Raw genomic sequence first — 26,261 nt, forward strand, 5'->3', positions numbered from 1 at the left:
GCCCCAGAAACCATAAAGGACACAAAAAAGCCCCGTAAAAACACAAAACATAACAGAGTTTCTGTACACCAACAAAAGGCTACAAAACTCCTATTAACCTTTCTCCTGTGGGGTTAAAGACAGCATCTGTGAATACCATAGCAAGTTAGGTCTCCATTTACAATCAGAGTTCGGTGACCAATTCAGGACTTCCTTGTGTATGCCTGCTGGGGAAAGGCAGTGTGGTTCCTGATTTTGAGGGCACGAGTGCCCAAAGCCACCTGTTTGTCACTGCCCTCACTCCTTGAATCTCTCCTGCCTACTTCCCTTATTATCACTTCTCTCCAGCAGAGAGGCGGACTTCCCATGCTGTAAATATCCAGGGCAGGGGCCTCGTCCACTACCGTAGTCTTGGTGGTGGCCCACTGGACGGGTTCAATGAATGTTTAGATGTCTGAGCCGTCTCCACCCTGTCGTTGTTTCCACACAAGTCAAACCGTTGTCTGAAGTACGCCAGAATGGAATGGATGCTTACTTTTCTGTTGTTTACAAGCAGTTTGTTTTCAGGAGGAACGTGAAATTATGTGTTACGAGGAAGTGGTCCCCACTGCCTTCCTCTGACAAGACAGCAAGGGGGCCGACCAGAGAAAGCGAGGCGCGCTGCGGTGAAGGAAGTCAAGATGGATTTGAAAAAATAGCTTATTAGCAGGAGGAAAGGCCCTGCTGTTGTCTCACCAGTTGACCTGGTTTAGGGGTTTTCTCCAGCAACAGCTGGCAGCTTAGGGACAGGACACTCCCACACCGGGCCTGGCCATCTTAGCCCTCCTCACGTGGCGCGTTGTGCTCTGGTTATTTCTAGCTGTTTCTTCCTAACACTGGACCATGGTTTCTCAAGGACAAGGTCTTGAATCCTTGACCCCCAGGGCCTGGCACACAGGGATTAGTAAATGTTTGCAAAAATGACGACATAAATGAAGACATGTAAGGGGTATAGGGAAGTGTGGTTTACCAAGTTGGACTGGCAAGGCAAGTGGAAAAGAGGGAGGTGCTGATGTGAAAACAGCCTCCAGAGGCCTGGTCCCTGGCCCCAGGCTGGGCAAGGAGGCAGCTGATGCCAACTCAGGACCCGGAGCATTGCTCCTCCTCAGCCAGCTCGGCCCTCTGCCGCCCCATGTTCACCTGGTTTCTCAGGAAACCTGTACTATTGATCACTTTCCCCCGAGTCTTCATCCTCTTTCTCGGGACTTTCCTTTTGGCTTCTAGACATGCTTTCGTAGTTCTCATATTTAAAATAATCCTTCAGGGGCGCCCGGGTGGCTCACTCAGTTAAGCATCTGCCTTCAACTCAGGTCATAATCTCACGGTTCATGGGTTCGGGCCCCGCATTGGGCTCTTGTGCTGACAGCTCAGAGCCTGAAGCCTGCTCCAGATTCTGTGTCTCCCTTTCTTTTTGCCCCTCCCCCTGCTTGTTGTCTCTCTCAAAAATAAATAAACATTAAAAAGTTTTTAAATAAAATAATCCTTCACTGGGGCACCTGGGTGGCTCAGGTGGTTAAACACCTGACTCTTGATCTCAGCTCAGGTCCTGATCTCAGGGTTGTGAGTTCAAGCTCTGCAGTAGGCTCCACGCTGGGCATAAGGCCTACTTAAAAGAAATAATTAAAAAAAAAATCCTTCATCCACACCTTTAAGCTATCTCCATTTTTTCACTGCCAAACTCCTCTCTATGAGGCTTCCATTCCCTATAATTCCAGATCATCGGTGATTTGTGAGTCCCTGAATCCCATGGCCTTTTTTCAGGCATCACACTTGACCTTCCAGCAGCATCCAACCCTAATGGCCACTTCCCTCTCCTTCACTCTTTTCTCTTGGGTTAGGTAATAACAGAGTCTTCTGGTTTTTCACCTACCCTCTGGCTACTCCTTTTCTGTCTTTGTAGATATTTTTATTCGTGTGAGAGAGAGCGCAGGCGAGGGGCAGAGAGAGGCAAGGGGCACAGGGACTCCCAAGCAGGCTCTGTGAGCCCAACACGGGGCTCGAACTCATGAACCACGAGATCCTGCCATGAGTGGAAGTTAGATGCTCAACTGTGAGCCACCCAGGCGCCCCATGTAGATACTTGTCCTTACCTGTCATCTTAGGGTGCTTCCAGGCTGGGCCCTAGGTCTGCTTGCTCTTTCTTCACCATTTCTCCCGAAGTGACTAAATCTAGACCCACAGCTTCCATGATTGCCTAAAAATAGATGAATTCCAAACCTGTACCTCTGGCCCAAATCTCTTCTCTGAGCTCCAAGGTCCACTTATCCAACGGCCCCCATTTCCATTCCCAGCGTGCTCCCTACCCCTCACTGTAACACGGTTTCTGCCTCATCAGTTCACCAGGGGCCTCCATGCCGCCAAGCGCCATGAGCACTTTCCTGCCTTCTATCACCGCCACGCGGCACGGACCATGGGCAGCCGCTCTCTCTGCCCTTCACCCTGCCCGTATTTGGCTGCTCTCTCCCAGCTGAGGACCATTCTCTTTCAGTCACCTTCGATGGCTGCTCCTCTCTACCTGTCTCTTGGGAAACCAGTTTCTCAAAGCTGAGGAAAACCTAAAGCAGTGACTTCAGTAAGCGCAGACTGCCGCCGTCCTAGAAGCCGGCAGGGTGAAAATTAAGCGGCGGCTCCAGGATGCCGTCCAGACGTTTTGGTTCTTGAGGAACGAGAGAGTAGTGAACCACGACTTGACCTTGGTGGCTAAGATAAAGGCAGAATGCGAGTGAAGGCAGAAGGGAGCGTCGCTCATCCCCTTTCAAAATTCTCAAGACACTAATTCAGTATCAAAAGCTTCACTTCTCAAAATTAATAGCTATTTACTAGTAAAGTTAATGAAATACACTGAGCTTCATATACGTGAGTGACCTTGATATTTATTGACATCAATGCAAAACAAGCTAGGACTAAAGGAACAGAAATTGGTGCAGGTTCCTCCCCAGACAGGGTATGCACTCAGATCACCGGACCTAAGATAAAACAAAGACTGGATTGGCAAGAACCAAACACAGGTAAATTGTACTCGTTAATATCAAAATTGCTAAAGGCAAAAAGGAGAGGTTTAAAAATATTCTTTGCGCTAAGCTCACAGAAGCAAAAAAAACCCTAAAACTACTCGTAAAACTTCAGGACATAGGATATAGACACGACATCGTTACGTCTTTGCACACGCGAAATTGTCCTTCACTACAGTTACATGCTTGTTGCGTCTACGCTAAACAAAGCCAACAGTTATCACCGACAACGAGTATGACTGGATCTGAACCAGACTTCACAGTGACTCTGTTCCACTCAAACGGAGAAAGTCCGATCCAGGATGTGACAAAACCCTTTGAGTATGGAACCAGCTGTCCTTTTTAACCCTCGCCACCTCGTACCTAATTAAGTCCTCACTTGACCCTTCCCGGCTCCAAACTGCAATGCGTGTCCTCTCCTTCATCTTTGACACTTTAAGAATGACTCTGTAGGAACTGCATACAAAAAAGTGGATTGTGTTTCCAACCTGAACCTGCGATCAGGTTCCTGTTCGGACGTAAAACAAAACAAACAAAAAAACAACATTACTCCTCTGCAGTGTACCCCACCAGCACAGCGATCCCCTTCCTCGGTCTCTAGTCCTTTGCCCTGAAGGCACTTCTGGATTGCTTAATGCATGCTCTTTGGCTGCCTAGACAGTCAGGACACCTAAGGCCATTTGGACTTAATCACTCCTCGCCTCCTTCTTTCCTATGGCTAATACCACTTTCCTGCTTCTTTTCTATTCCTGAGTCTCCAGCCTTGGTGCTGTCATCAGGTGGACAGAGTCGATTTCGGCTTCGGGCTCCTGGTTGGTAAAGCTGCATTGCCGGGCGATCCTAAAGTAAAATTAAATATTAATGTTACAACATTGCTGCTAAACGTTTACAGGGGGTTTTCGGAGTCACGAGTCCTGTATCGCTTTACACCCAAAACAACTCACACAAGACCAAACAGGTGAGGGCACAGTATGTGGCAGTGTGGATGGCTAACTTGCTTCTGTCTGCTTCCTTTCCCCTATCTCCAAAGAAAAGCAACCATTTATTAAGTATTATTTTATATGCCTCGGGTACGTTTTCAATAAATCTAATTTATGTAACCATCTTGAGATGAACTGAATTGGCTTGTATTTTCTTTACTTAGAAACCTCAGCCATTGCCTGCCTCTCCTCCCCACCAGCAAACGGTCTTCAACATTCACTACCGCATAGGAAAGTTTTGGGAAAAAAACAAAAATAAAACATGCAAAGTCTCGAGGCGCCTGGGGGCCTCAGTCAGTTACGTGTCGGACTTGATCTCGGATCAGGTCCTAACTTCACGGTTTGTGAGTTCTAGACCCGCAGCAGGAGGGCTGTCAGCACAGAGCCTGCTTGCGGATTCTCTTTCTCTTTCTCTAAAATAAATAAAAAAAGTTTAAAGAAAAAAATGAAAGCAAAGTCTTAAGTGAAGACCTCCCTGAAATTATGAGCTCATACCCCATGCAACTTGCCACAAACATGATTATTTCTTAATTCACGAATGACAACTTACCACCCCAGCTTGAGACTCTGTAAGTGGTACTTTCCATCTCCAATTTCTAAACCTTAATGAAGTCGTCATGTACCTCTTAATTCAAGGAATGTGTGTGGTTTATGGTAGCGTGATCCTGGAAAACTTGGATGTATCGGCCCTTTTTAGAACTCAACAAAAAGTTACGTGAGCCTTACTCTTTCTCCCTGGTGCATGAAAGTTAGCCTGAAAACACGATTCTCAACTGAATAATTCCAGCAAAATGTTCTAATATTTTATAAGATAAAATGTTAAACAGGTAGGACTCCTGCATAGTATTTGAAGAAACGGATGATGGGGTTCCCCCTGTGCAAAGATGAGAGAATTTAAACATCAACTAGGACGATCACTGATAAGAACAAGTTGGGATCCGCCGAACATTTCTAAATCCGCAGGTTCTTGTGACAACACGAAACTCGCGGATGATCTAGAAGTTGCTGGGACCCCCAGCTCCTTACTCTGAATGCCGGCGCATAAAGGGAAAGGCTCAAGTGTTTATCTTGCCTTTCCTGGATAAACTGAATTTCAGGCTAAAAATGTTTAGAATATGTGGATCAGGCTTATAATACCTGAACCTACTGATGGGTTGTTTTTTCCATTTTTTCACCTTGAGAAATTTTAAATCTACAGAAATGTTGCAAAATCTGTATAATGAACACCTCGGACCCTTCTCCAGGATTCGCAATAAGTAACGTTTTGTCACGTGCTTTTTCTGCTTCTAGTACACACATACACACATTGTTCTGCATCTGAGAGTGAGCTGCACACATCAGGACCCTTCATCCCCACATGCGTCAGCTTGTGTATCCTGAGAACAAGGACATCCTATCCCAGAACCACAATCCGATTGCTACTGATGGGTCATAACAGGACACTAACAGACGCCCACGTATCGCATGTCTCCTGATATCATGCAGTAGGAAGCACATGACACCATCCATGAGGTGTTCTTCTTTTTTCTTCTACCATTTTATTTTTAAGTAACCTCTATACCCAACATGGGGCTCGAACTCACAACCCTGAGCTCAAGAGTTGCGTGCTCTACCGAACGAACCAGTCAGGCGCTCTGTCTATGAAGTGTTCTTGCCAAAAATTGAGCCTGAATATATTCAGGCAGTGGGTGAGGGGCCATCCATTTTTATGAATAAGAGTTTGGCACACTAAATGGCGCATACTCTTTTCATATTATCTATACCTGCTTTCCTATGGACCTTAGGGTTGTGATTGAGACCACATGGCCCACAAGGCCTACGATATTTACCATCTGGCCCTCTACAGAGAAAAAATCTGCCGACCCCTGCCCTAGATATAACTGTCAGTTTTCAAGGAAACACAGAAGACAGACAAACATGTTAAATGATACCACGGGGATATAGTTAGCCCATCCCATTTAGAGCTGCCAGTTCCAAAGGACAAACTGATCTCTGCAGCAAATAAATGGCAGGAAAACAAGGGGGGGATTTGTTTTGATTAAAAGAGACCCAAGAATACAATACAATTTGTGGCCCTTGTGTAGAGCCTATAAAGAAGTTACTGGTGAGAACGATTGGGAAAAACACAGTAGGTAGGACGCTAAGGAATTACTAGTGGGGGGGGGTGAAAATCCTACCAGGGTTATATTAAGGAAAAGAATCTCTGTCTCTAATACTGGTGTGGTTAAAGAAGAAATTCTTGGGACGCCTGGGTGGCTCAGTCGGTTAAGTGTCCGACTTCAGCTCAGGCTGTGATCTCACAGTTTGTGGGTTCGAGCCCCGCATCGGGCTCTGTGCTGACAGCTAGCTCAGAGCCTGGAGCCTGCTTCCGATTCTGTGTCTCCCTCTCTCTCTGACCGTCCCCTGCTTGCACTGTCTTTCTCTATCTCAAAATTAAATAAAAAACATTAAAAAAATTTAAAGAAATTCTGTCTAGAGTTTGCCTGAAACTAATCAGTAGGGTAGGGGTGGATGGGGAGGGGTAGAAAGGCTGGGGGGAGCTGGTAAGCGCTGAAGCTGGGGGATTGGTGTGTCCTGTTCTTCTCTGTTCCACTTTTGTGTATGTTTTGTCTACAAGAAGGTAATCAAAGGACCCAAGCAAGACGGAAACAAAGTGGTAGACAGTTAAAGTTCCCGAGCAACTAACAGCTGGCAAGAGGAGAGCAAAGGTCGTCATGTAAAGAAACAGAAGGAAAAGCACCACCTTGTTTCTTATGCGATCTCTCTTAACCACTTCCTCTTTCTTTTCAGTCTTTTCGGAGCTGCCTACAGATTCGGTACTTTCAGTCTTCTTTCCTTTGTCCCGAACCGCCTCTTTTTCTTTTTTCATTTCGTCTTCCTTCCTCTTAAATGCCTTCTCCTTCTCATAACGCTCTTTCTGCCTGCGGCGCTCCTCCTCCTGCCGCTTCAGCCTCTCCCTTTCCCGCAGGAGGCGCTCCTGGTCTCGCTCGTAGTCCCGATCCCGGTCCCGGTCCCGGTCTCCTCGGTCTCCTCGGTCTCCTCGGTCCCGGTAGTCTCTGACACTCTCGTCTTCGGGCCTGCAAGGGGAACAGATCTCAGACGTTGCCCCCAAACACCAGGGGCGCTCGGGTTAGGACTCATTAGGACGCAGCCACGACAAGTGCGCATTTGGAGCAGGGTGAAAACAATGTGAGCGTTTTTTGAAAACCAGTACAAAACCCCAAAGTCCATTCGCCCCCGGACTAAGACGCTAGAATATCTGAAACCTTTCCTCCTCATCTCCCCGCCCCCGCCTCATTCAGTCATGAGTCCAGGACACAGGGGTTAAACTAGCACAGGGATACCCGCTGAAAACAGAATGAACCAAAGGGCCCTCGGCCACTGACCTCTTAGGCTTTTCGTCTTTAGGCTCGACGTCCGAGCGCTTGGGCAGTGTACAACTTTGCCCGCTGGCTCTTTCATCATTCAGATTCTCTTTGTCAAGTTTCTTGGCTTTTTCTCTTTTGTCTAATTCTTTTTCATCTCCCTTTTCGGGCTTCTTGAGTAGCTTTAAAGAGAACAAACGTATTCTTATTTTCAAGGGTGGGACATTCTCTTCTTCTGAGTCTATCCAAGAAAATAATATATAAAGTGTTTTAACCTTAGGCTATAGTAGGCCTTTTACTGCAGCTACTCTTAAGCTTCCAGTGAAGAGCTAGTGCACAAGAGCAGTAGTTGACAAAAAGGATTGCTAGGAAGTGAAAGTGTTATCCACTCCAGGTGGTTTAACCACTTGTGGCAATAGGATCAAGGCTCCTTTGGCTTAAATGGGTCACCCTTTTAGTGAGCCAGTGCACACTTCCGAGTGTGCCTTCCGGAGCCAACTGGCATACTGATGTAACTTGATGGGAAAACAGGCCACAAATTGAAAACGCCAGGCAGATCATTACTGTTGGTGAGTAACTTCTGGCTTGTCGTGCTTGGAGTGACCAATACCTTTGTCGCCAAAGGAGAGATCCATTGCAAGAATAATTTTGCCTTGAGCCTGAGAATAACATGCTTATGACGGCATAATTATAATTTTCGTCATTTGATTTAACAATCCAAAGACCTCACAGAACGAAGACGTTCCATCCCTACGGAGTAGGAACTCTGATCAATGTCACATATATATACATACACATACATATATATGACACACGTATATATGACAAAATGCAATTCTGAAAGAAACGTGCTTTATGAAATCCAAATGGCTAACAAAATAGTCTCTTTCTCACATCACTGCCACAGACCTCTCTAGAATATCCCCAAGTACTGGATATTCAGAGTGACTCTTAGGCAAAATGAAGAATTTCGAGTCTCAGAGAGAAGGCATCATACAAAGGTTCATCTCAGGGTGAAGGCATCACACAAGTCAGCAAGCAAGAGGCAAAGCACCACGAGAAGGACCTAAGCATGGAGGACGGCAGCACGCGGCCACTGCGGATGGTGAGTCCAAACTGGACACTACGGAGCGTCGATGTCAAGTGAGGATCCCATGTGCAGGGCTCACTGGAAGTGCTCTCACTGTTTCTAATGAACGCTTTTGTTAGAAGCCAGGATTTCATTACTCTGGTAAGAACGATCATGAAGGTTTCTAGTATGGCTGGCTTGACCTTCTGCCTTGCTGATAGCCACAGCAAGTCAGGTCATTTGTGCCATGGAGAGAGAGGGAAAGAGAGAGAGAGGGAAAGAGAGAGAGAGAGAAAGAGAGAGAGAGATCGCTAGAAGGAAGTAAGATGGGAATCTTTCCACCCCACTGCCTAGCTCCTTATCACCGATAATGAGCCCAGGGGAGACTCGGGGGAGCAAACTCTGGCCCTATAAACTGCTTCGTTTTGAGGAGGAGACCCTGCCACCGTCTCTGTGAGATGTTTTCTGACTTCTCTGAAGCACTAGGTATGGGTACTTCCCCAGGACGTTTGCTGGAGCAAGAGCTGCCTTGGCCGCGCCCTCAGAAGGGAAGTGGTATGGCTGGGAGTGTTCCCTATGCTTGCCGCTTCCTGGGTGCCACGCGTTCATCAGAATCGGCTGTTCTCAGACCCCCAGGGAGATGAGAGGAGGTAACGTGGGGAATCACGGGAAAGGGGAAGCGTGTGATACAGGATACATTTATCCCTAATACCCCCACGAGGCAGCCAGTTAGGAGAGGCACGTGAAGGGAGAGAGCGATTTAGGCATGGTTGTCCTCTAGCCGTAGATTATGTTAAAGCTTCCGGGTACCCAGCAGAGCATCAGGAAGTCATGGGGGCTTCCTTCTAAAGTAGGAGTTGAGAAGGGCTCAGATTTTAAGAAGACTCAAGTCAGTCTGAAGGAGTTTTCTACAGGTATCACTACCACCACCACCACCAAAAGGACTTATGAACTAAGACCTGTGTGTGTGACATGATACTAGGTGCTCTGTATCATGTACTTGGGTCCTTACATTTTTCTGATTCACAGCTTGTAACAGAAACCTGTGTACCTGAAGACAGTGGAAAACAAACAGATGAGGCAACTTCATGTATCAAATATGAAGGAAAAGCTGAATAAAACCCATAATTCATGCCAGCCAGCCCTAAGCCCTTACTTATGAAGAACTGAGAATAAGAATCCAAACACTGAACATTTTCAGTGATAAAAATAACAGATCTTCATGAAGAAATAGCATGTAAATTACTTTATCCTTTTAGATTAGCTTGAATTTTTAAAAACGATACCATTAGCATTATAGGAAAGATTTCTATGGGTTCACCTCCCCCCACAAAAAGACAAAAACAAATTAAAAAAAACCCACTATATTTACAACAGCACAAGATGCATGCAATTTTTAGCAACATGCAGTCAGTTCACGTTATTTTCATACCTTTATCTTTGGTTCGTCCTTTAATTTGTCCCTTTCTGGAACTCTGTCTATCTTCTTTAGCTTTTCTATATCTTTCCGTTTTCGCTTCTCTTCTTCTTTCCATTTCCTCCTCTCTTCTTCTCTTTGCCTTTTTCTTTCTATTTCTCGCCTCCTCCTTTCCTCTCTTTTTTCTTCTCTCATTCTCTGGAAAGAAACATCCACATAAGCCTTCAAACAAGGTAATCGTCGCCAAAAACTTAATCCAAAAGGTATGGTGGGCACCCACTACAGGGGATGATCTTTCCTTCCTACTTTCTACAAAGTAGCATTCTACCTCGTTAGCCCCTCCCCACCCCACTGGGAACCTGGGAATAAAGACCAGGGCCTGCTGGCACCAGAGTCTCCCACTGCTGCCTGCATGCCCTATTTCCAGAGGCTTTCGGGAAATCAGGGGAGTGTCTCTGGGGCAAGCTAAAGACTCTGGGTTTGCAGAGCGAGTCCTTGGTCCACCGACACGAAGGACAGGGCCAGAGAGTGAGGCCGATGAGCCGCATCTTTCAAAGAATAATGGCAGAAAAGCATTCTCCTCTAGGATCCCAACGCCAACGCTCGTATGTTTACAGACTATGAACCGGTGAAATAAAAAGTATCGAGAGAACTATAAAAACAAAAGGTTTACCTGCTTGTTTTTCAGGAAGCTCAAAAGTGGGGTTGTCTTTTTAGCTACATAAATGTAAACAGATTATTAATAATACTTATCAACCCCTAGAAAGGATTCCATTTTCTGACATTCCCTGCCAACCACCCAAGGTGGGAAAACTATACCCGTTTAAAACAGTTCACCAGTGCATTATCAGAAGAGTTTTATTACAGTAGTTTACTTCAATGCTGAAGGTTTGGAATACTTTTTCAAAAGTGAAGAAATCCAAATTAAAACAGTTTTTTAAACAGACTAATTCCCAGGATCAGCATTAAGTGCGAAGGCCATGCTCACGTCTCACAGACGGCAGGATCAATCTGTTCAGCTGGAAGAAAATGGGGGAAGTGGCTACAAATTTCTCGTCTTTTTGTCCCCATAATTCCACTTCTGGGAATTTATTCTAAGGAAATTATCAGAGATGGGCGTAGGCTCTGCATCCATTAATAAAATCCATTTTAGAAAAATAATTTAATTTTCAGTATCCTGAACCATGCTATCTAGCCATGTAGTTAGCGTTTTTGAAAGCACGCTTCCTTTGGACAAATTCCTAGGAGTGGAAATCCTGGCTCGGGGGGTTTTCCTTATGTTTGGAGCAAAGAGAGGAGTGACAATTTACTACTAGGACCAATGTCCAAACTAGAACTTCTCAAGGAGTTTTCAATTTGGCAGTAACTAACTTCACTTTTGGTATTTGCAGGTCACCTGGTTTTCAGGAATGTGAGTTGCTTGTTACTAGAAAATTCCAATCGATCCTCAAAGGCTTACTGACGTCTGAAGGTCTCATGAGTCTTCAAGCCTTTTCTACTTATACGTATGTGGCATTAAAATAGGTCACAGAGAATTTCCCCATCTTATCAATGCATTTACATAGTTCTGTGAGACAGGTATTAGCATCTGCCTTTGGAGCAGAACAGAGGCTCAGAGAAGTTAGTACCTTCCCCATGGTCACACAGCTAGCAAGGGACAGACGTAGGAGTCAGGTCTTCTGACAAAAAAGCTGTTGCCCTTTAACTCCTGTTGCCCACTTACCTATTAATTCTCTATTTTTTGCTTCTATTTCCTCTAGCAGGGTCTCTGGAGTAGATGTCGTTTTCTCATTTTCTGTAGCATAACTTTCCAAAAATTTCCTATATTCAGGATCTAAATAATTGTTTCAGGAAACAGAAAATATAGCACACTTTAACAAAAAAACCTTCCTACATCATGGAAGATGAAAAATAACCCTAAACATGCCCACTGGACTCTGTAGGCTCTGCTGCTTCATGACTCAGAGCCTCCTACGCCCTGGCCTCACTGCCGGAGTCTCGGGGTGACATCAAGTCCGGGATAACCGGACACCACGCGCTGTTACAGAACCTCTAGACGCGTTCAGTAGTTTGCTTTTAAAAGCTACTGTCCACCTCATCCAGACCCACGCTTGGGTGAGAATTGAAAGCTGCAGTTCTGGGACCTTCGCAGTGTTCCAGAGAGCACATAAGCAATTCCGGTACGGGCATACCTCGCTTTAAGTAAACCCAAAGGGGTTTAGGTTTACTAGGGGGGAGGTCCTAGATGTTGCCCTGGAGCTGATGATAATTTCTGGAGTTCTTTTCTCGATGCATCTGACGTCAGAAAGGCAACACATCGGAGCCGTCCCATTGCTGGTACTTGGGAGTTTCTGGGCACTGTGGGGCATGTCACTTGATCTAGTCTTCCAGACCCAAGTCTATGATATAATCGGTAACTAGCTGTGTGTTGAATCTCTTCTGTGCTTTCTTTATAATACCTGCTATAATAATAAGTCATGGAACTCAAACTAGCGGATTCCAAAACATCAGATATAAAACATCACGGCTACGTCCATATCCAACGGAACAGTAACCAGAACTCAAAATCTAGGTCTAGTTTACCTTGTGGCGCAATTATTCCAGTGTTTCAGTTCCTGCATTCCAGTTCAATGTAATTGCTACATGTGCAGTTAACTGCATATTCAAAGCCTAAGAAAATAAGACTAGCCATTTCAGCTACTTTATCTTTTTTATGTTTTTAATAGTTTATTGCCATTTCAGCTACTTTAGGTTAAGTTCCTCAAGTATAGAAAAATTTCCATCCCAGCTCTCAATGATAAAACTTTCCTCTTTATAAAAATGGAAACCAAAAAATTATCATCATCATCATCATCATCATCATCAAATACATTGAGACCTCAACGAGCTGTACTTTGGTACATCTGATTTTCCCCCATTGCCTTCTAATCAGTAAACCGAGGGCAATTTACTGCTCGGCAGTCAACACTATATTGCTTGGTGGTGAAGGAATGAAATGGCACTAGCCCAAGAGAGTGGGGCCCTACGGAAAACCCACTTCTATTCTAACAATTAAGCAAAGCTTTCATCAGTGAATTACATTTCTCAGGAACTTTATTCTGTAGGTTGTCCTATTTAAAAGACTGGAATCCAATTAATTCCCACAAAGGTACGATTTTTTTTTTTTTTAAACCCATGGCAAAGCATTACAGAACTAGAGCGATACTGTACCATCATCGATAGTCCCAACTTTGGTATCTCTTTTCTTAGTCTTCTTTTTTGCAGCTTTTTGAAAAGGTGCAAATTCTACTATGGCAGGATATTCCTGACCTGTTTAGAAAAAATACCACGCTTGCTATAACAACAAAAAAGCCAAAAGTGGATACAAGAGAGTCAACCCACCGCTCTCCAGGCTTCCTTTGACAGCATCATCTGAATAGGGCCCGTCAATGGGAATAAATCACATGGGCACAACTAAAATCAGTATGTTACCAAAGGAGCCCCAATTTCATACTGATAACATAATGAAAAGATACGGCAGGGAAGTAAAATCATCATTTAAACTCAAATTTTAAAGTGTGATATTTTGATATGTGGGGGGGAAATCTATCAATCAATTTTCGTTTAAAAAATACATCAGAGGGGGCACCTGGGTGGCTCAGTTGGTTAAGTGTCCAACTTTGGCTCAGGTCATGATCTCACGGTTCATAAGTTCGAGCCCCGCTTTGGGCTCTGTGCTGACAGCTCAGAGCCTGGAACCTGTATCGCATTCTGTGTCTCCCTCTCTCTCTCTGCCCCTTGCCCACCTGTGCTCTCTTTCTCAAAAAAGAAACATTTAAAACTATTTTTAAAAGACATCAGAAATCTCTAGAACAGGCATATCTATCTATAGAGCTACAAAGAAGATTAGTGGTTGCATAGAGCCGGGGCATAGGTGGGGGAGAATGGGGAGTGACGGCTAATGAATATGGGGTTTCTCTTTGGAGAGCTAAACGTGTTCTAAGGTTAGATGGTAGTGATGGCTGTGAATACACTAAAAACCAGTGAACTGTACACGTTAAAAGGGTGAATTTTATGGCATACGAATTATATCTCAATAAAGCTGTTATTAAAAAATATACCAGGGACACCAAAAGCACAGGCAGTAAGAATGAAAAATAGATAAATGGAACTAGATCAAAGTGAAAAACTTTTGTTTATCTAAGGAAAAAAAATCAACAGAGTAAAAAGGCAACCTACAGAATGGGATCATACATCTGATATACAAAATATATAACTCCTACAACTCCATAGCAGCAGCAACAACAACAACAAAAATAACCCAACTAAAAAATGTTCAAAGGACTTGAATAGACATTTCTACAAAGATGATAGATATACAAATGGCCAATAAGCATATGAAAAGTTTAAAATATTACCCCACCAATCATTAGGGAAATATAAATCAAAACCACAATGAGATATCACCTCACACCCATTAGAATGGTAGCCATTAAATGGAAAAAGTAAAAGAGAATAACAAGTGTTGATGAGGACATGGAGAAATTAGAACCCTTGTGCATTACTGGTAGGAAAGAAAAATGGCGCAGCTGTTATGGAAAACAATATGGCGGTTCCTCCAAAAAAAAAAAAAAAATTAAAGCTAGAATTACCACATGACCCAGCAACTCTACCGTTGGGTATATATTCAAAAGCAGTGAAAGCAGAGACTTGCATGGATATTTGTACACCCACATTCATGGGAGCATTATTCAAAACAGCCAAAATGTGGAAGCAACTCAAATGTCCTTCAACAGGTAAGTGGTTAAGCAAAACATAGCATCTACATACAATGGAATATTACTTAGGCTTAAAAAGGAGTTTCCAACACACCCTATGACATGGCTCAAGCTTGAGGACATTATGCTAAATAAGCAAGCCAATGACAAAGTCAGATACTATATGGTTCCACTCATATGAGGTACCTAGAATGGTCAACTCTGCGGAGACAAATGATGGCTCAGGGACGTAGAATGGAAGTGGCCGAGGCTTGGGGAGGGAGTGACGGGGATTTATTATTTAATGGGTTTGGAGTTCCAGTTTTGCAAGATACACACATTCTAGGAGTTGGTTGCACAACAGTGTGAACGTTCTCAACTGAAGTGTAGATTTCAAATGGTGAAGATGGTAAATTCTGTATATCTTACCACGATTTCAAAAAATGTGTACAGAAAAAAGGAACGAGACAATAGTATAGGCGGGAACATGGAGGAACCTTGCAAACATGTCAAGTCAAAGAGGCAGTCACAGAGGCTACATATTGTATGATTCTGTTTCTAGGAAATGTCCACAACAGGGAGAAGGGGAGATGACCGCTTAATGGTCATAGGATTCTGTTTGGAGTAATGAAAACATTCTGGAATTACATCGTGGTGATGGTTGTACAACTTTGTGAATATACTAAAAGACCATGGAATTTTATAGTATGTGAGTTATATCTCAATAAAAAAAAAAAAAACCCAAGTGACTGCTGGAAAAAGAAAATACACCAGACCTCTGCTGTCGATTAATGTCTACTTATGTAGACACAAGCCAGACTATAATAGATAGAAATGACCAGAAGGCATCATAAAGCAGTGAGGGAGGAAGGATGATTTTGGAAATCCTACTGAATACAGAATCAGATTTGTTTATTAACTCATATATTTGAGAAGGAATAAATAAACCAGATGGAAGCAGAAGGAACTGTGGAAGAGAGGCTGAAAACAAACAAACAAACAAATAATCCCAGAAGTGAGGCCAGGCTATGAAGGACCCTGACTACCAGGCTATGGGAGTCCACCCCCGCTCCCCGCAACTGCTATCTTAAAGCACTATTTTCAAAAACATTAATTTCATGGCAATATAACAGACAGAGATATACAGAAATGGGGGTAAAAAAAGGAAAATTCTGTAAGTTTAGAGACAGTGGGTGGTCTAAGCATTGGGAGGCAAAGACACAGTGTGAAAATCTTAATAAGTAGATGAACAAGATACTAAAAAATAAACTGGGAAAATTCATCACTTGTTTAAACATAAGGGATAAAAAAGGAAAAAGTTAAACATAACTCAGGTTTCCAGGAAAACACTGCTATCCTCTGAAATAAAGTTGGAGTGGAGAAGTAAGTGGCTTTGGGGGGCTCAGGGGGGCAGGGATTAATCGGGTCAAACATCGTGGAAATCCTTCAACTCTTACTAGCAATATTCCTTTTTTTAAAATTAAAAAAAATTTTTTAAGTTATTTTTGAGAAACAGAGAGAGACAGCGCGAGCAGGGGAGGGTCAGAGAGAGAGGGAGGCAGAACCGGAAGCAGGCTCCAGGCTCTGAGCTAGCTGTCAGCACAGAGCCCGACTCGGGCTTGAACCCATGAACCGTGAGATCATGACCGGAGCCGAAGTCATATACTTAACCGACTGAGCCACCCAGGCGCCCCACTAGCAATATTCCTGACAAAGAGTTCAGTTTTACCCACTCTGAAGCAATACTGATAAACAGCCCAACAAAAAACTATCTACAATAGTTACAAAGACAAAAAAGACAAGTGGCAATCGGTGGCTTTAAAATTCTCTAGCTAAATGTTCCAAGTGGCAGATAATAAACAAGCTTTTCTTCCCTGTAGACTCCTACATACAAACTAGGAGATCATGAAGTTTGATGTTTTAAATACAAATACAAACTAGAACCTTGAACAGTGTTCCCACCTGGGAATCACTGGCTTAAAGGATTTAAACTAAATCGATCGATGTTGGTCCTTGAAGCAAGATGACAAGTAAATATTTAAAATTTGTTGTACAAGGTTAAAGAGCCATTATCAGTATTCCCGCTGAAGCTAGTAAATAGTCAAAACAACAGATCACCTAATCCAGAGCAAAAAAAAGTTTGCCGAAGGAAGAGAAAACAGTGGCAATTTCATTCGGTCAATCAAACTACAGAAATAACAGGTTAATAAAAATATCCAAGGGCTGTGAAAAGTCACACATCTATTTATAAGACTGCAATAAGCTTAGCAAACGTGTAAAACTCTTTAGATGCTGCCCATTTTATCACCGAGTTTTTGAAAAGCTATGAAGGCACTGAGAAAACACTGGGCTACACACATTGTCTTAAACATACAAATGACAAACTCCCCTTCAGTTACAAGGACTCACCTTTATTGTCAAGGAATACATAACCATCAAAGCGATCCCTGAACAAAATAATGTCCTCTTGGTTTTTAAAGTTGATGTATGCTCTCGAATACATATGAGGGTACAGACTGCAGAGAGGAAAGCAATTATGTAAATGCACTTGCAGGTGTCTGATTGAATTACAAGTATGCATATATTAAAGAGGCTCAAAAGTCCAACAGGAACAGTAGGATAAAAAAGAATGGAAGAAAAATTTTACCCCCCGCCCTCTTCTACTTATTCTTTTTACCTAGTATCATTAGAAAAAAACTCAAAATAATCATGCTCCGGCATAGGCTGAAGATGTTCCTGAAGTTGCTCCTTGGTCAAAGTGGGAGGTAATCTCCGAATGACCACCTTAAGAAATGAACAAGGAAAATAAACTTAGTACAAATCCATTTCTTGTCATACCTGAAAGAATTACCGTCCCTGAAAAAAAGATGGTCTTTAAAGGATGAGCTCACATATTAAAAACCCAGTAGAAAATTATTCTAATGCTCAGAATTAGTCAAACCTAATCGTAATGCTTTTTTTTTTTTTTTTTAATAAACCCTTAGAAATGAGAACTGCAGGGAGCAAGGAAAATCTCAGAATCTGTTAAACGAAATCCAACCAATCGTTTACCGGATTTTTGCATCATTTTCTAGCACCCATTTTTCAACAGCTGTAGTAATAAGAAATTGGTAGGCCAACCCTGGTCTTTTGTGGGTACCGGGAACATTTGATTTATGATCCCCCTACCACGACCAACACATCCAAAAACAGAATCGTTCCTCATTCAGCACAGAGAATTCAGAACTCTAAGAAATACCAAAAGTTCCCTTATTGCTCCTCAAATAGGATGAACCCGACCCGGCCCCCCTCGACCATGAATCCCCCCACTCCCGCTCAACTCGCCTCCATTACTACTCTGATCACAAACCACTCCTACCCCTAAGGGCCCCTTCATTATTTAATAATCTCCTCCACCCCTATTAACCTAATTCCTCCTTCTCTTTACTATCGATCCCTCTTGCACTCTTCTCACAGCTCGGACCTCAACCTCCTCATCTAAGAATCCCTCCCTTTTCCCGCACTCGCACTCCGGTGCTTGGCCGAGAGGGGCTCCCTCCATCTCGGGCGAGTGGAAGAAGACAGGGTGACGCGGTTTTCATCCAGGTAAAGAAACAGAGGGGCAGACTGGGAGAGGAAAGAGGGCAGCCCCACTCCCAACCATCCTCGCGTGTGGAGGACCCGTCCCGCCCTCTCCCGGGCCAACAGCCGGCCAGACACCTTGCTCAGCGCCTCCTTCTTCTCCTTATTTCGATCCTGCTTATCTTCCCCTTTGGTGCCGTCCCCCGAAGCTCCACCGCTGCTGCCCGTGGCCCCCGGGGGAGTCAACAGGGTTACTCGCTTCTCTTTAGGCCTATGATCCTTCTCCTCCTTCATGGCCACGGCTTCGCTCCTGGGAACCGCAGCACGGCCTAAACGCCGCTACGCCGGGCACCTACGACGCCCCGCCCACTCCCGCCCAGTCCCGCCCCCAACAAACGCTCTTAGTGATAAACCAGACCCCGCGTTCCATTGGGCCCAGCCAGGATCTCGCGAGACATCAGGGCGCTAGGCTTCCTTTGATGGAAAAGTCTTAGCACCTGGTCTTAACTTCCCGCCGATAAATGTCCGCGCAGCCCAATCCCCTGGTGGCCCAGACTCCCTCGGGGCCTCTCCTCGCGCCTCAGTAGCAACTCCGCCATCTTGGCTAGAACCACTCTTTCGAGGACTACAAATCCCGGCATCCAAAGCAGGTAGCCGCTCCTGGCCAGGCGTCTGGAGCCACAGATGGTTCAGTATCCCTATTTGTAAGTAAATGGAATCTTTACTCTTGAAAGTTTAGTGTTTTTCAGGTCAAAAGATAGGTCCCGCAGGCTTCATTTTCCTCAAGTAACCCAATGTTATCTAAAGTTTACCCTACTGGGGGAGCTACTTGAGTTTTATTTTTTAGACCTGTATTTTCTATTATTCATTCTGAAAAGTACTTTCGGCAACTTTGGAATGTCTTTACCTTACACTGATTAGGATTCATAGATATTTAATGAATACTCACCATTCACTGATATTTAAAGGACTAATATGGGGGCACCTGAGTAGCTCAGTCGGTTAAGTCTCCGACTTCGGCTCAGGTCAGATCTCGCGTTCGTGGGTTCGAGCCCCGCATCGGGCTCAGTGCTGACAGCTAGCTCAGAGCCTGGAGCCTGTTTCTGGTTCTGTGTCTCCTCCTCTCTCTGCCTCTCCCCCTCTCATGCTCTCTCTCTGTATCAAAAATAAATAAAACATTAAAAAAAATTTAAAGGACTAATATGACCAAAATGTATGAGATTTGTTTCCCTTATCCTTTTTTTTTTTAACTTACTCCTTTTTAAGAGATAGAGTGCGAGTGGGGGAGGGGCAGAGAGACAGAGTGAGAGACACAGAATCCGAAGCAGGCTCCGGGTTCTGAGCTGTCAGAACAGATCCCGTCGTGGAGCTCGAACCCATGAGTGGGGAGATCATGACATGAGCCGAAGTCCGACGCTTAACCAACTGCGGCACCCAGGCACCCCTCCCTTATCTTTCTTCAAGTAAAAGATGGGGCACCTGGGTGGCTCAGTTGGTTAAGCCTCCGACTTCGGCTCAGGTCAGATCTCACGTTCGTGGGTTCGAGCCCCGCGTCAGGCTCTGTGCTGACAGCTCAGAGCCTGGAGCCTGCTTCAGATTCTGTGTCTCCTTCTCTCTCTGCCCCTCCACCTCTCATGCTCTGTCTCTCTCTGTATCAAAAATAAATAAAACATTTTAAAAAAATAAATTTTAAGTAAAAGAATTCTCTCATGGTACTCATGCCTCATGGGGAGGAGAAAAGAAAATAAAGCCCAATTTGCTTTACATGGGATTACCTTTTCTCCCGCTTTGAAAAAGGTCAATTATTCGCTTTTTGTAATAGCTCCAAACTGGAGACAATCCAAATGTCTGTCAACTGGTGAACGAGCAAACAAAATGTGGCACCTCCAATGGAATGAAATAATACTCAACAGTAAAAATGAACTGATAACGTCCGTCAACATAAATGAATCTCAGAATGATAATGCTGAGCGAAAAGTCCCAGATGCAAAGAGAGTACATGCCGTACAATCTCATTTACATGAAATTTTAGAAAAGGTAAAAGTATAGTGATAGATGGCAGATCACTGATTGCCAGTGGATAGGGGTAGGGAGAAGGGATTGATTGCAGAGAGACTCCAGAACACATTTTGGAGTGATGAAAATGCTCTTTACCATGATGGTTACATGACTGCACACATTTGTGTAAACTTGTCAAATTGTAGGGGTGCCTGGGTGGCTGTCGGTTGAGCATCCAACTTCGGCTCAGGTCATGATCTCACGGTTCGTGGGTTTGAGCCCCATGTGGGGCTCTGTGCTGACAGCTCAGAGCCTGGAGCCTGCTTCCAATTCTGTGTCTCCCACTCTCTCTGCCCCTCCCTCTCTCATGCTCTGTCTCTCTCTGTATCAAAAATAAATAAAATATTTAAAATTTTTTTAAAGATTGGTGAATATTATTTTCAGTCCATTAAACTTCAATAAAATTCAGCCCCCTCCAAATTTAAAGAAAAGTATTTTCCTAAATGATAGAGCATTTGTGTTTCATGAAATCAAAGATATCAGTTAATCTAAGACCACCATTATATATATATATAAGAAAGATATATATATCTTTATGTATATATCTTTATATATTTATAAGAAAGAAAAAAATGCTGCCAATTAAACTATGACACACCATCAGTTTTCAGATTCATCCTGATTTTCAGAGGTGTTAAAATGTGAGGGGGGGGGCGCCTGGGTGGCTCAGTCGGTTAAGCCTCCGGCTTCGGCTCAGGTCAGATCTCACGTTCGGGGGTTCGAGCCCCGCGTCAGGCTCTGTGCTGACAGCTAGCTCAGAGCCTGGAGCCTGCTTCCAGTTCTGTGTCTCCTTCTCTCTCTGCCCCTCCCCCTCTCATGCTCTGTTTCTCTCTGTATTAAAAATAAATAAAATATTTAAAAAAAATGTGAGGGGGGAAGTCAGAATCAATTGAATATATTGTTTGTATGTTGTCTGCAATTAAGGAAAAAGGAGGGGAAATGGGGGTGGAGGGAAAACGATAAGCTGGAAAGATACATAAACAAAACCCACAGGGGCCGGGCATCAACTTAAGGACGCGATCGAAGCCCAAGGCAGAAAGCTGGCTCAGGGCCAAGGTCCCAATATAGTACCCAGACTCTGTCCTTAACATTTTCTCAGCCTCCATTGCGAAGCCTGTGCCTAATTTCTGTTGACAAGACTTTCCCTGTATTTGGGATCTGTGACTCACTCCCGTCTCCAGCCCCTGCCTGTTCTTACAAGCCTAGCTTAAGTATCTGCCTCCGACCTACTGCTCAGCTCTGCGTTTGCATCTTGGTGTCTGCCTCTGTTCTGGAACACTCGCTAGCTCTCTACCTTTAAACCCCCTGGCTAGATGTCAGCTGTCAGAGTTGGGTGTGCTTGGGCTCAGTCCTGAGACCTCTTCTCTACCTACCCTTGCTCCTTCGTTAATCTAATCCATTCTTTTGGCTGTTCCCTCTTCACTAACAACTCCAAAATTTCTATGTGCAGCCCATACCTCTCCCCTGAATTCCAGACTCTTGTCTGGCTGCTGTTTGGTATCTTCTGCATGGATGTTTAACACGCTCAGATTCTCTCGGATCCAAAAATGAACACTTGAGCTTTTCCCACACCCGCTATATTCGCTTCCTATTTTTTTAAATAATTTTTTAATGTTTTATTTATTATTTTTAAAATTTTTTTAATGTTTTTATTTATTTTTGAGAGAGAGAGAGAGAGAGAGAGAGAGACAGAGAGACAGAGAGAGAGAGAGCGTGAGCAGGGAAGGGTCAGAGAGAGAAGGAGTCACAGGATCTGAAGACAGGCTCCAGGCTCTGAGCTGCCAGCACAGAGCCTGACGCGGGGCTCGAACGCATGAACCGTGAGATCATGACCTGAGCCAAAGCCGGACGCTTAACCGACTGGACCACCCAGGCGCCCCAAATGTTTTTTTTTATTCTTAAGAGAGAGAGAGAGAGAGAGAGAGAGAGAGAGAGAGAGAGAGAGACAGACAGGACATGAGTGGGTGAGGGGCAGAGCGAGAGAGGGACACAGGATCCGAAGCAGGCTGCAAGCTCTGAGCTGTCAGCCGAGAGCCCGATGTCGGGCTCAAACTCACAAGCCGTGAGATCATGACCTGAGCCGAAGTCATACGCTTAACAGACTGAGCCACCCAGGCACCCCTGTATTGGTTTCCTATTGATGCTGTAACAAATTATGAGAAATTTAGTGTGTTAAAAGAACACACATTTATTATCTTATAGTCCTGTAAATGAAAAGTCCAACATGGATATCAGGGCACCTGAGTGTCTCAGTCGGTTAAGTATTTGATTCTTGATTTTAGCTCAGGTCATGATCTCACAGTTCATGAGTTTGAGCCCCGCATCGGGCCTTGTCCTGACAGTATAGAGCCTGCTTAGGATTCTCTCCCTCTCTTTTTGCCACTCCCTTACTTACATGTGCATACACGCTCGCTTGCTCTCTCTCTCTCTCTGTCTCTCTCTCTCTCTGTCTCAAAACAAATAAACTAAAAAAAGAAGTCCAACACGGATCTCACTGGACTAAAATTGAGGTACAGGCAGGACTAAGTTCCTTGCTGGAGGCTCTAGAAGAGAATCTAGTATGGTGTTTTTTGGGTTTTTTTTTTTGTCATTTTCAGAGTTTTCTTTTAAGTTTATTTATTTATTTTGAGAGAGAGAGAGAGAGAGAGGGAGAGAGAGAGAAAATGAATCCCAAGCAGGCTCTGCACTCCAACGCAGGGCTCAATCTCACAAACTGTGAGATCATGATCTGAGCCAAGATCAAGAGTCAAATGCTTAACCAACTGAGCCCCCCAGGCGCTGTATTTTCATTGTTGAAGCTGCTGAGGGCTCATGGCCCTTCCTCCATCTTCAAAGCCGGCACCATAGCATCTCTCTCTGACTCTGCTTCCTTGACCTCTTTTTCACTCTCTCTTCTGCCTCACCCTTCCACTTTTTTGTTTGTTCATTTCCCCCCTTCACTTCTAAGACCCCTGAGATTATATTAGCCCAAATAATCCAAAATACTCTTCCTATGTTAATGTCAGGTAATAAACCAGAAAAAATAAAATTCAGCCAAATAGATTTGAAGATCTAATTGGCTTTATCAAAGGATTCATGAATTGGGCAGTACCCTATGTGGCAAATAGAGAGATGCTCAGAAGTGCTGTACAAAATGGAAGGCTTTTATAGATAGAAAGGTGGAGCAAGGAAATTATTAGCAAAAGGAAAGAAAGGATTGTTTGAGGCCAGGACATCTTTCTGGGAGGAAGGGAAAGGCCAGATATGTATCAATGTTTTTTTAAATTTACTTTTGAGACAGAGAGAGACAGCGTGAGCAGGGGAGGGTCAGAGAAACAGGGAGACTCGGAATCTGAAGACAGGCTCCAGGCTCTGAGCTAGCTGTCAGCACAGAGCCTGATGCGTGGCTCGAACCCACGAACTGTGAGATCATGACCTGAGCCCAAGTCGGACACTCAACCAACTGAGCCACCCTGGTGCCCCTCTTTCTTTTTTTAAAACAGTTAGGCATAGTTACAGGTTCTGGAGATTAGGGTGTAGACAACTTTAGGGGGGTATTTTATTGTCCACCACACACTGTAAAGTTTCTTTGTAATTACACTTTCTTTAAAAATAATTTTTTTTAAAGTAGGCTTCACTCCCAACATTGAGCTTGACCTCAGGACCCCAAGATTAAGTGTCACATGCTCCACCAAGTGAGCCAGCCAGGTGCCCCTTAATTAAACTTTTAATTAAGGTAGAATACATATACAGGGCACCTGGGTGGCTCAGTCAGTTAAGCATCTGACTTTGGCTCAGGTCATGATCTTGCAGTTCATGAGTTCGAGCCCCACACTGGGGGAGCTCGAGCCCCACTTCATGTGAGCCCCACTTCTTTCTCACTCCCCTTCTCTCTGTCTCTGCCTTTCGTGAGACTGTCTCTCTTCCTCTCTCTCTGCCCCTCCTTCATTTACACTCTCTCAAAATAAAAACTATAATAAAAAAAGGTATGATACATATAGAGATAAGTACACAAAGAACGCATGTAAAACTCGGTGAATTTTCACAGAGTGAACACACTCGTGTAACCAGCGCTGAGAGCAAGAAATGATACTGCCAGCAATCTAGGTGCTCCCTTTGCTTCCCTTCCAGGTCATTTCCTCCGCCAAGAATGCTACCATCCCGACTTCAAACAACCCTGCTTACTTTTGCCGCTTTAGAAGTTTATGTAAAGTCAACCACATGGTGTGTATTCTTTATGTCTGGCTTCTTTCTCTTAACCTTTATGAATGTTGGAAATGAGATTCAATTATATTGTCATATGTAGCTTTGATTGTGCATTTTCACTGTTGTATAATATTCCTTTGTGTGGATCTACCACAATCTATTTATCCATTCTACTAGTTGGGGTGACACCCTGAATATTACAGTACATACCATTTGGTGAGATCATAAATATGCATTTATATTGGTTACATATCTAGCTTTGGAATTGCTGGAGCCTAGAGTAAGTATATGTTCCACTTTAATAGAGGAAAAGTTTTCTTCTGTTGGGGAGGAAAAATTTTACTTGATCTTTTAAGATTCTTCTAGCTGGCCTAAGAATTAAATTGACATAAGACAGATTAACAGGAGAAAAAAAGCCAGAGTTTAATTACATGTGCACAGAGGCCCAATAATAAAACTGAGACCCAAAGAAATGACCAAGGCAGGCGGTTTTTATACTTTCTAGGCAAAGAGACAATACACCTGTGAGGAATTGAGAGGACAAGAAAATTTATGTTTACAAGCTTCACTTAGTAAGGAATTCTAAATTTTTATTTAATTTTTTTTATTTTAGAGAGAGCAAGAGAGAGAGCGTGAGTGGAGGAGAGGGGCAGAGGGAAAGAGAGAGAATCCTAAGCAGGCCAGACACTCAGCACAGAGCTGGACTCGAGTCTCAACCCCACACCCCTGGCATCCTGACCTGAGCCAAAATCAACAGTCTGACACGCAACCGATGGAGCCACCCAGACGCCCCTCAATTAGTAAGGAATTCTAAGCAGAATTTGGGTTGGGGTAATAGATTAGTAAAAGTATAAGGTTTGTTTATACAGCCTTCTTGGCTCTGAACTCTCTCTCTGGTGATAAGAAGTCTCTTTCCTCCTGGTACAGGAAGGATGTAACTTTCACAGGGGATTTATTTCTAGCTTTCTGGAAACACAGTTGGAAGGAAAAATCTGAGTATTCTTGCACTGGTTGTTTCTTAAATAACTTGTAAAGACTTTTTTAAAATTTTAATTTAATTTAATATTTTAATACAGTGAAAGCAGAGGAGCGACCGAGGGAGAAGGAGAGAGAGAATCTCAAGCAGGCTCCATGCCCAGTGCAGAACCCGAGTCTCAGCTCCATCTCACGACCGCGAGCTCATGACCCGAGCTGAAATCGAGTCGGATGCCCAACCAACTGAGGCACCCCTTTAACTTTTAATTCAAAATAATCAATATGCCAAGCGGCACACTTTGAGGGGGCCTGTCCTTGGTCCCTTTGCTACAATTTTACAAAGTTATTTGGATTTTTTCCCCTAAATTTTAAACTCAAACCAAAAGATTGTAAGATTATTTGCCTCATTCCCCAAATCCTTCTCCATTTCTACTCAGTTTTACACAGAGGGAAAGGAGAGAATTATTTATTGAATTTTATTGAAGATGAACCTTTAGTTCTCTTCCTGCAAACATGCGCACGTGTGGGCCCATAAGTAGAGTTAGAAACTGTCCGACAGGAGAAAGGTAGAATACAACTGTTTGTACTGTTCACTCCCAATTAAAAGGAAAAAAGAGGGGCGCCCGGGTGGCTCAGTCGGTTGAGCATTCGACTTTAGCTCAGGTCATGATCTCAGGGTTCATGGGTTCGAGCCCCGCGTCAGGCTCTGTGCTGACAGCTCAGAACCTGGAGCCTGTCTTCGGATTCTGTCTCTCCCTCTCTCTCTGTCCCTCCCCTGCTCACACTCTCTCTCCCTCTCTCTCCAAAAAATAAATTAAAAAAAAATTTTTTTAAGGGAAAAATGGACAAGGAGCATTGAACACACAGGAAACACTTTCTTTTTTTT

General features: G+C 43.9%; 1 protein-coding gene and 1 long non-coding RNA gene across 3 annotated transcripts; one reads left to right on the forward strand and one right to left on the reverse strand.

Moving 5' to 3' along the window:
• Nucleotides 1-2,871: 2,871 nt before the first annotated feature.
• Nucleotides 2,872-18,516, reverse strand: UPF3B (UPF3B regulator of nonsense mediated mRNA decay). 2 transcript variants are annotated; one of them, XM_029929815.1, is made up of 11 exons: nucleotides 18,296-18,516; nucleotides 17,274-17,380; nucleotides 17,006-17,112; nucleotides 13,071-13,169; nucleotides 11,584-11,694; nucleotides 10,534-10,577; nucleotides 9,876-10,058; nucleotides 9,456-9,494; nucleotides 7,396-7,556; nucleotides 6,753-7,086; nucleotides 2,872-3,869 (listed from the first exon to the last, which is right to left on the reverse strand). In XM_029929815.1, the coding sequence occupies exons 1-11, from the start codon at nucleotides 18,449-18,451 to the stop codon at nucleotides 3,720-3,722; spliced, it is 1,491 nt and encodes a 496-aa protein (XP_029785675.1). In that variant the 5' UTR covers nucleotides 18,452-18,516; the 3' UTR covers nucleotides 2,872-3,719. The 2 variants fall into 2 exon arrangements, with proteins under 2 accessions (XP_029785675.1, XP_029785676.1); XM_029929816.1 differs by lacking the exon at nucleotides 9,456-9,494.
• A 93-nt stretch (nucleotides 18,517-18,609) lies between these two features.
• LOC115284244 lies at nucleotides 18,610-25,051 on the forward strand. The gene is made up of 3 exons (XR_003905146.1): nucleotides 18,610-18,861; nucleotides 24,326-24,418; nucleotides 25,014-25,051. It is a non-coding gene; the product is annotated as an uncharacterized LOC115284244 (long non-coding RNA).
• Nucleotides 25,052-26,261: the final 1,210 nt, after the last annotated feature.

The sequence above is a fragment of the Suricata suricatta genome, chromosome X (genome assembly GCF_006229205.1).
Source record: "Suricata suricatta isolate VVHF042 chromosome X, meerkat_22Aug2017_6uvM2_HiC, whole genome shotgun sequence".
Lineage (NCBI taxonomy): Eukaryota > Metazoa > Chordata > Mammalia > Carnivora > Herpestidae > Suricata > Suricata suricatta.